This window comes from Eptesicus fuscus, chromosome 9, assembly GCF_027574615.1.
Source record: "Eptesicus fuscus isolate TK198812 chromosome 9, DD_ASM_mEF_20220401, whole genome shotgun sequence".
In the NCBI taxonomy this organism is placed as follows: Eukaryota; Metazoa; Chordata; class Mammalia; order Chiroptera; family Vespertilionidae; genus Eptesicus; species Eptesicus fuscus.
In genome coordinates, this window is record NC_072481.1 from 16438838 (window position 1) to 16448981 (window position 10144).

Here is a 10144-nt window from a genome sequence, read left to right on the forward strand (position 1 = left end):
TTCTGTACCCAGCTGGTCTCCAGGACCCTGCTTCTGCCCCAAGCAGGTCAGTTTGCCAGCTTACGGGCAGAAATCCAGGTCCAGAGCCAGTTACTAGCTCTGTGACCCATTAAATTTCTTGACCTCTCTGAAAGGATCCCACTCCAGTATTGTTGGGAAGGTCAAGAAGGTAGCTGAACCACAGTGCTCTCTTAACACCAAGGAGAGGTGGAGGGAGCAGCAGGTCTGTGGCTGGTTGGGGACTTGGGGAAACTAGGGCTGGCCAGAAGCAGGCTGGTCTGCAGGCAGTGAGCCTAGGCAGCAGGGGTAGTCCAGACAGGCAGCCTAGAACCTCACATTGACAAACCATGTGAGACCTTAAGTACAGACACGGCTGGCTCTATCTCCTGGAACTCGGTGAATCTGAGAGGTAGGTGTTCTCACTCCCATTTCAGCCTTCTGGCTTTGACCCCACAACACCAAACCAGGCTAAATGCTCTATTTTGTGTCCTGCTGTGGGCAAGCAGTAGGCAAATGGGACTGAAAGGACAGTATCACAGCCAAGATAAGGTAGACATCTTTATTTCCTTTGTACTTGTAACTATGGTCATACCAGTATGTAGAACATCAACGAAGAAACAAACTGCTCAACAGAATGAAACATGGAGTAGGCACTGCCCACAGAATTCAACAGAGGCCCTCTTGCCCCCTAACCCAATCCATTTAAGATAAACTGCTTTTAGCTGTCATCCTCTCGCCCCACACAGGGAGGGGGAAGTCTGCATGATTGGTTAGGATGGCAGGTTATAGGGGTAGAGCAGGGATTCAATCCCAGAAGGTAACTCCTAAGTCTGCTTTCCATGGCCCCGGCTGCCTGAAGAAAGGGACAGGTCAGGCCAGCTGGGGGTCCAGGGGAATGTGGGCACTATGGCCCAGTGAAATGCATGTGGTCCAAGAACCAGTCAGCCAAGGTTGGAGGAGCCAGAGTGGGCTCTGCCTCTCCCAAAGGGAGTCCTGGTCCCCCTCTTCATTCTGCAGGCTGTGCTTCTCTCAGAAGGGGTTGTGGCCACTGGGCCCAGCAGGGGTTAGCAGTACACCTGGAGCAGGGGTGCCCCTGAGGAGTCTGTGTCGGTGCCCTGGAAGGATGAGTCGTGGCTGGCTGGGTATCCTGAGGGTGAAGAGAGGAGGAAACAGGCTGAGAGGGGAAGAAGCTCATCCAGATCCCAGGGGCAGGGAGAAACCCCCTGAAAAGGGGCAGAATGGGACTTAAGCCTGGGTTAGTCTGATCCTGTCTGGGCGACCCACTCAGTTCCTTAAACTTTGAGCCCCAGCCTTCCTCTCTGCAACAGGGTAACCACCCCGCTCCCAAGAGCTTGTGAAGGCCAAGAAGACAGCAGTAGAAATCACACAGAGTGCCTTCAGCACCAGGCTGCATGGCCTCCTGCTCCCCACTTTCTTCACCAGTGCCTGGAGCTTAGAGGCTGGGGTCCCATCACTTCCAGCTTGCCTGTTCTGGGAACCATCCTCCTGCTGCTTCAGGGGCAGGCCCCTGACTCTCCCAACTGAACCCTTTAAGCTAGCTTGTAGGACTGGGATGGCATCTGTGCCTTCTGAAGCTTCTCGTCCCTTTCTGATCCCATCCTCACCCACCCCAGGAGGAAGCTGGAAGAGGGGCATGGGGGCTCCTAGGTCACTCCCTTCTCCTCAACACTCATCAGGTCAGGACCAAACCTGGGGCTCCAAAAGGCCTCAGCTTCCTGGCGATGGCATCTGCAGTCGTCTCCTGGGAGATCTGCACTGTGAGTTCTAGAAAGGGAACATGAGGGGGGCAGTGGTCATTACCACAACTTTTCAACTCCAGTTCCCACTTTTGCACCCAGCACAATGGGCCCATTCACCCTGTTTGTATGTATAATTTTTAAAAATTGATTTCAGAGAGGAAGGGAGAGGAAGAGATACAAGGTAGACATCTTTATCACAACATCACAACATCAATGATGATAGAAACATCAATGATGAGAGAGAATCATTGATCGGCTGCCTCCTGCACGCCCCACAATGGGTATTGAGCCCGTAACCTGGGCATGTGCCTCGACCGGGAATCGAACCATGTCCTCCTGGTTCATAAGTTGACACTCAACCACTGAGCTACTCTAGCCAGGCTAAAGAAACAATGTTTAAAACAAAGATAGAGAATGTGTGTCTCTGCATGTGCTCATGAGTACACACAGTGGTGGGTAGTGGGTATATTGGTTAGGCCAGGACAGGTCAGAGGTCCAAATTCATATGGGTTCCTGAGTCCTGTTAATCAGGCCAGACCTGGAAGCTACTCTGACAGTTGGTAGCAAGAGATAGAAGGAGCCTGTTAGGGGATGCAGATGAGTTGAGAAAAAGGAAGAAGAGGAGGAGGAGGAGCAGGGATTGGTTGAGGGGTGGACCCATAGCGGCCAAAGGCCCCAGCGCTGCCCTCCCTTGGCCAGAGTCTCCTCCATTCTGCCCTTCAGCCCTGGGGGGCCCCACATACCATCCTGGCTGAGCCCAGAGCCCACCATGGTCTCATGGCCACTGTCAGGGGCCATGGCAGCAGGGGCAGCAGCCCGGGTTGAGCGCCCCTCTGTGGTCTGCGGGCGGGTACGACTCTTCCGGGTACTGATGCGAATGATGCCGCGTACCAGGCGACCCTCAGCATCCTGCTCATCCAGGTGATAATCCTGGGTGATGCTGTTGATAAGGTCTGAGATCTTACTGGTCTTCTCCAGGAACACAGTGTCTGACGTGCACTTGGCCAGCTCGTCAATCTGGTGTACGCTGAACAACTCTGTCAGCTTCTTGAAGATAAGCACATCGATCTCTCGGCTCGACAGGGAGCCACTGCCTATCTCAGGTAGGTCCAGGTCTGACTCGTGGAAGGAGTAGTACTCCTCAGAGCCTCGGGGGCTGCTGGCAAGGGTGCTCGGCAGGCTGTGCCGCATGGGTGGGGGCTCCATCAGTGGCTCCTTGCAGCAGGAGTCCGCATCAGGGGCTGGGGCAGTGTTACTGCGATAGGGGTATACAGGGATGCCTTTGAGCTTGACGTCAGGGTAACTGAAGCTGCTACCCATGGTTGACTTGAGCCGCTGGCCATCCCGCCGGCTGGGTGGTGCACGGTCGGGACTGGGGGGCACTCCATTGTGCTCCTTGGCCCAGTTGGCTTCGGCAGCCCCATCAGGGGAGTCCCCGGGGGACAAACAGGGGCTGCAGCCCCGCACACAGGCTCCACAGCGCTGGAGGCAATCCCGGCAGCGGCGGAAGCAGAAGGCAGCCAGGCACCAGTCCCACACCCAAGGTCGCCAGAGCGGGCAGCAGGCTGGGGGCTCAGCAGCAGGCTCAGCAGAGCCGGAGATGAAGGTAAGGCTCTCAGGCCCATGGTGGCCAGGATCCTTGGGGTCTGGCCTCCGAGTGCGGCGGCTTGGTGGGGGCTGAGATGGCTCATCATAGGTCTCCAAACTTAGCTCTGTTGGCCGCTCCCAGGGTCCCAAGCGTGGGGGCCCAGATGATGGGCGGGGGTGTCCAGGGCGGGGCATGGCTCATTACATGGTTTACTGTAGCCAGACACCTGTGGGGAGAGACCAGGAAGTAGTCAGGATCAGAGATGAGGAGTTTTATTTATTTTTTTTAAAATATATTTTATTGATTTTTTACAGAGAGGAAGGGAGAAGGATAGAAAGCCAGAAACATCGATGAGAGAGAAACATCGACCAGCTGCCTCCTGCACACCCCCTATCTGGGATGTGCCCGCAACCAAGGTACATGCCCTCGACCGGAATCGAACCTGGGACCTTTCAGTCCGCAGGCCGACGCTCTATCCACTGAGCCAAACCGGTTTTGGCAGAGATGAGGAGTTTTAGATTTCTGGTTTCTGAGAGGCCTGTGATGTGGACAGACCCAGGTTGGCCCAAGGAGGAAGTTCTCTCTATGGTCTAACCTACATGTCCAAATCTCTAGGACTTCACATCCATTAGAATGACTATTACTGGGGGGAAAAACATACACACACCAAAACAACAAAACAGAAAGTGACAAGCATTGGAGAGAATGTAGAGAAATTGGATTCATTCATTCACTCAATTAATAAACATTGTTCATTGCTGGTGGGAATGCAGAATGCCGCAGCTGCTATGGAAAACAGTCTGTTGTTCTCCAAAAAATGTAAACATAGAATTATGATATGATCCAGCAATTCCACTTCTGGGTATATACAAAAGGACTGAAAACAGGGACTTAAACATATATGTATACACAAATGTTCACAGCAGCATTGTTCACAAGCAAAAGATGGAAACAACCCAAAGGTCCCTTGATGGATGAATGAATGAAATAAAACGTGATGTACACACACAATGAAATATTGTTCAGCTCTGAAAAGGAATGAAATTTTGATACATGCTACAATACAGGTGAACCTCAAGACATTGTGCTAAGTGAAATAAACCTGACATAACAGAACAAATATAAAATATCTAGAATAGTAACATTCATAGAGGCAGAAAGGAGAATGATGGCTGCCAGGGACTGGAGGCATGGGAAATGGAGAGTTAGTGTTTAATGGGTAGAGTTTCAGTTTGGGAAGATGAAAAAGTTCTGGAGATGGATGGTGGTGATGGATACACAACATTATGACTGTGTTTAATGCCACAGGAATCTATATAATAAAAGCCTAAGCAACCATTATGGCAGAACAACCAGAACGACCGGTCACTATGATGTGCACTGACCACCAGGGTGCAGACACTCAATGCAGGAGCTGCCCCCTTATGGTGTGTGCACTCCCACAGGGGGAGCGCCACTCAGCCAGAAGCCGGGCTCCTGGCTGGTGAGTGCAGCGATGGTGGTGGGAGCCTCTCCCACCTCCATGGCAGCGCTAAGGAGCAGCAAGCAGTAAGGAGCAGCGAGCAAGTGGGCAGTAAGGAGCGAGGGGCTCCAGACTGCGAGAGGGATGTCCGACTGCCGGCTTGTGCCCGCTCCCCCTGGGAAGCAGGCCTGAGCCGGCAGTCGGACATACCCCGAGGGCTCCTGGACTACAAGAGGGCACAGGCCAGGCTGAGGAACCCTCCACCTGCAGTGCACAAATTTCGTGCACTGGGCTTCTAGTATATGATAAAGATTTTTTTAAATGTTAAAATGCAGAACAAAAAAAGAGAGGAAAGAATAAACAAACAAAAAAGAAAACAAATAAACAAACAAAACACACACACACAATTTTTAAAAATGATAAATTTTATGTTATGGGTATTTTACCAGATAAAAAGAAAAATCTCCTGGGAATCTTGCTGTCTGGGGAATGGTCTCCCCAGTTTATTCCCACTGTTGGTAAGCCCATCCAGCACAGCCTCTGAGGCTGCTCAACAAATGCCTCTCCATGTGACTTGCTACAGAACCTGATCATTACCATCTTCTCTCTCTTACTCTCTTCCTTCAAATTAGAGATGGGAATATAACAAGTACCCCATCAATATTTTAGTCTGGCTCAGATTTGCTTTTCTAGAAACATTTAACACCAAGCAGTTTTGCTTCCTTTGATTAGACAAGGAAGCCGAGCCACAAAATACGTCTTTCCCTTTATGACTTGGTTGCTAGCAAGCTCAGAGCTGATTCACTCATTTCATAAATACTGAGCCTGGCCCTTTTAGGCACTGTAGAACCAAAGATGAATGAACTTTAGACCCTGTTCTTGTAATTTACACATGGTTTTGTAACATGTAGTTTATTATTGTGTGGCTGTGTTGTTGTTGTTTTTTTTTTTGGGGGGGGGGATATGTAGTTTAGATGAGGCATTATGGGAGTAAATAACTCTGCTGTAGGGAGTTGGGAAACATTATATACTGATATATCTGGGAGGGTCCTTGATCACATGTAGGGATTTGCAGGACAGTAATTTCCCTTAGCCTGGATTTTCTAAAATATTGATCCCTTATCTTTTTAACCCTGATTTAATGGCACTGGGGAGTCTATAACTGGTGATGTGGGAGAAGAACTAGGTATCTGGATACCTGTATTCTAGTCCTAGTTCTGGCTCTAATAGACAATGTGCTTCGGGCAAATCAATACCATTTCCCTAAACAAAACTACCATCATCTCTCACCCAGATACTTTCAAGACCCCTATCCTGGCCACCTCCATTCCTTTCTACTTACTGCAGCCAGTGAGAACTTAAAAACCCACAAATCTGGAGAAACTTGGCAAACATCACTTTAATCAAATGATCAAAGTTAATATCACCAATAATGGGATGTACTGACATCATGTGCTTCTTGATACTACACACTAAGGATACAGAATCAGTTTTGAAGTATTCCTGCCCAAAATGCATAACCTAAAAATAATCATGAGGAAACATCAGACAAGCCCAAGTTGAAGGACATGACAATTAAGCGCAATGTGTGATCCTGGACTGGATCCTGGATCAAGAGGAAAAATTGGAAATTGGATAATGTGGATAACTGGTGAAATTTAAATGTTGGCTGTATATTATTTAATAGTATTGTGTCAATGTTAAAAGATATGTCAGTGTTAAATAAATTCCCTGAATCTATGTAATCTATAGTTATATAAGATAATGTTCTTATTCTTAGGAAATATATACTGAAGAATTTAGGGATAAAGGAGCATGATGTCTGGAACATCTCAAAAGGTTTCCCCTAAAAACAGAGAAAGAAAGGGAGGGAGGGATTGTTAGCCATGGTGACTGGGGATGAGGATACAGGAGTTCTTTAACTATTCCTACATCTCTTCAACCTACTCTGCTGTCCCCACTCAGCACTCCTTCTCCAAGAACTCTCCAGAACCCAAGTCTCTCTCCCCACAGCCTTCTGCTGGGCTGTCAGCTGAGTTGGCCTTGAACCCATTGTTTGAAGATAAGCCTATAAGACCCTGAGGGACAGGGACCATGTCTAATTCCTTTCTGCCTCAGTGTCTGAAACAGGTTTGGGTACAGTAAGTGCATTCTGTGTGACCTCAGGGTAGAACAAGGATCACTGGGTGGAAATCAGAAGGACTTGGGCTCTAGACTGATCAGAGTGGAGGTGGCAGTGTCTGGATGGGTGTGTGTGTGAAATCCCCTCTCCAAAATGTACAAACTGAAATTGTAATAGTCCCTCACAGCCCAGAGAGGCAAGGCAAATGGTTAAAACCTTTGCCTTGCCGAAACCGGTTTGGTTCAGTGGATAGAGAGTCAGCCTGTGGACTGAAAGGTCCCAGGTTTGATTCTGGTCAAGGGCAGGTACCTTGGTTGCGGGCACATACCCAGTAGGGGGTGTGCAAGAGGCAGCTGATCAATGTTTCTCTCTCATTGATGTTTCTAACTATCCCTCTCCCTTCCTCTCTGTAAAATATCAATAAAATATATTAAAAAATAAAATATTTACACCCCCCCCCCAAAAAAAACCCTTTGCCTTGGCTTGAACAATGTGGGGGTGGGAATAGATTTATCCATTCACTCAATTAACAAATCTTAACTAAGGTCCTACTGTGTGTCAGACACTGTTTTAAATTCTATGGACACAGTGATAAAATTTCCTACCTCAGGAGTTTGCATTCTAGTGATTTATTATTGATGGCTTACATTGTTCTAAGTGTTTAAATATATTAAACCAATTAATTATCATAACCCTACTTTTAGATATTATTATTGTTGTTGTTATTACTATACTGAGGTACAGAGAGGCTAAATAAGTTGGTCAAAGCCACACATTTATTTGTACCCAACCTGCCTGATCCATATTGTTGTTGTTATTACTATACTGAGGTACAGAGAGGCTAAATAAGTTGGTCAAAGCCACACATTTATTTGTACCCAACCTGCCTGATCCATACTCTTATCCACCACCGCATCCCGTCTATTACTTGGGAGAAAGGGGGCAAAGTGGCTAGCTGCCAGCTCCATAGACAAGCCTCTGCCTGAGGTGGGTCTGCAGAGGGAGCCTGACTCAGGCTCAGACCTTGGATGGGGAGAAGGGTGAATGTATGAACACTGTTTCAACCACATTGAACTCTGGGGTACCTGGGGCTTATAAGAATAAGGGGTTACTGATGACAGTCTGGATCACTATCTCTTCCACCTCTGAGGCTTTAGGATTTGCCACTAATCGTTAAATTCATCCAACAAATTTTTACTGAGCACTTACTATGTGCCCAGTGCTGTGCTAAATGCTGGAGAAACAGCATGGAATGGGCCAGAAACAGGCTCCAGCCCGAGAGGATTGCATCACAAATGAGCCTTATTTAACACTCACAATTGCCCTGTAAATATTATATCTCACTTTACAGATGAGGAGTCTGAAGCCGAGAGCTGAGGTGACTTGTCCAGAGACACCTAGCTGGAAAGAGATAGAGCTGGATTTGTACTGTGGTCCGCCAGACTCCAGAGCCCATGTACTTTGCTCTGTGCCACACATCTCGAATGGGAGTGGGATGGAGGGAAGGGGAGCAAAAACTGAGGTAAGGAAAATGCCTAGCCTCAGTTTCCCCTCCCCTCTAGGCCCTGAACCCTCCTGAAGTCAAATTCAGCCCATTTCATCTAGGCTCTATCTTCCCCTCAATGCCCCCACCTCCAAAATCCTAACAACACTTGGTCATTTGGTTTTGTGAGGGGAGAGCCCCGGCTTCTACTGAGGTCTAGCCCAAGACTCTAGGCTGTTTCCTCATCTTTTTATTATTTTTTATTGATTGATTTTAGAGAGAGGAAGGGGTAGAGTGGAAAATCGATTTGAGAAATATCGATTTGAGAAATATCTATGTTGTTGCACTTAACTTGTGCATTTATTGGTTGACCGGGATGGAACCCAGCAACCTTGGCATATCCGGAGGACACTCGAACCAACCGAGCTACCCTGGCCAGCAGTTTCCTCATCTTTAACGGGCGAGATGAGTATCTTCAAGCACCAGGTGAGGTTTAAATGAGATACTGCGTGCAGGGGCTTTAGCAGCTGGGAGGGACTGGGTCACTGGGAGCCCCAGGGCACTGCAGAGATTTCCTCAGGGCCAGAGGCTCCCAGACCCACCCTCCCCAGACTTATTGATGCGCTTCCCCACCTCCGTAGTCCCTGGGAACAAACACACTCCGGGGTCTGATTCCCTCCCTCCTCCCTCCTCCCCAGGTCCCAGGACAGGCCCGGCTGCACCGGCCTCTGCCCCCACCCATGCGCAGCTAAGTCTTGCACACCGGGCCGGGAGGGACACCCAATCCTACTCAGGAAACAGCCGTCGGTTCTCGCGCCCGGCGTCCCTGCACCTTCGGTCTCCCGCTCCAAAGGCTCAGCCTGCGACTCCCGCATCCGCGGGCACCTGGTCCCGGGCGAGAGAGAACCAGACCCCGAGGCTGCCCCTCGAACTATCGCAGCCCCTACATCAGCAGCGCCCTGGGGGCGAGCACCACCCGCTCCAGCTGCAGAGGCCTCCGCCCCGGTGAACCCAGCCTCCCTCCGCCCTGACACTTCCTCAGGGTGTGCACGCCCCCGCCCCAAGCCAGCGCAGCCCTAAGGGCGAGTACGGCCCCCCGGACCCCACTCAGCCGTCCCGGCCCAGGGTTCTGCTCAGGCCGCTCCCCGGCCCGGCCCGCGCACCCCGGAAGTGGGAGGGTGGTCCCCGAGAACCCGGCCCGGGACCCTCCCCCGCCCGCGCGCAGCCTCCGATGTCCCTACACAGTGGTGCCTCCCCGGTTCGCGCCCCCTCGGGCCCGCGCGGGGCTTACCTGTCCCGCCAGGTGAGCGCCTCCGGCTCGGCCCCTTCCCCCGCCCCCTTCCACCCCCCCCACCCGCCGCTCACCTGGGGTGCAGGTAAGCGTCTCGCGGGAGCGCTGCACGGGCCGCCGCTGGGGACACACTTCCTGCCTCCGCGAAGCGCCGCCGCCGCCGCCGCCGCTCACCTGGGCCAAGGCCCCGCCCTGGGCGCTAGGCTGGCACCAAGGCCCGGCTTGGGCGCTGAGCCTGCGGACTCTGAGAGCTGTGCTCCGCCTAGTCCGGTAAGTGAGGCCTAGGGGCAGAGTGGACAGACGCTGGGGCCCGTTCTTCCCTGCTGTGGGAGGCGGTCCTAGCATCTCTGAGCCCCAGCAGCGCTTGCCGGGCCTTACAAGCTCAGCCCAGCCCCGCGTGGCTCAGTGGTTGAGGGTGGACCTATGAGCCAGGAGATC

General features: G+C 51.0%; 1 protein-coding gene across 4 annotated transcripts; it reads right to left on the minus strand.

Moving 5' to 3' along the window:
* Nucleotides 1–545: 545 nt before the first annotated feature.
* Nucleotides 546–9847, minus strand: KDF1 (keratinocyte differentiation factor 1). 4 transcript variants are annotated; one of them, XM_054721049.1, is made up of 5 exons: nt 9781–9847; nt 8277–8333; nt 2504–3574; nt 1711–1785; nt 546–1147 (listed from the first exon to the last, which is right to left on the minus strand). In XM_054721049.1, the coding sequence occupies exons 3-5, from the start codon at nt 3540–3542 to the stop codon at nt 1065–1067; spliced, it is 1197 nt and encodes a 398-aa protein (XP_054577024.1). In that variant the 5' UTR covers nt 3543–3574; nt 8277–8333; nt 9781–9847; the 3' UTR covers nt 546–1064. The 4 variants fall into 4 exon arrangements, with proteins under 4 accessions (XP_054577024.1, XP_054577025.1, XP_028011043.2 ...); XM_054721050.1 differs by lacking the exon at nt 9781–9847 and adding an exon at nt 9206–9244 and having other exon boundaries at nt 8277–8329; XM_028155242.2 differs by lacking the exon at nt 8277–8333.
* Nucleotides 9848–10144: the final 297 nt, after the last annotated feature.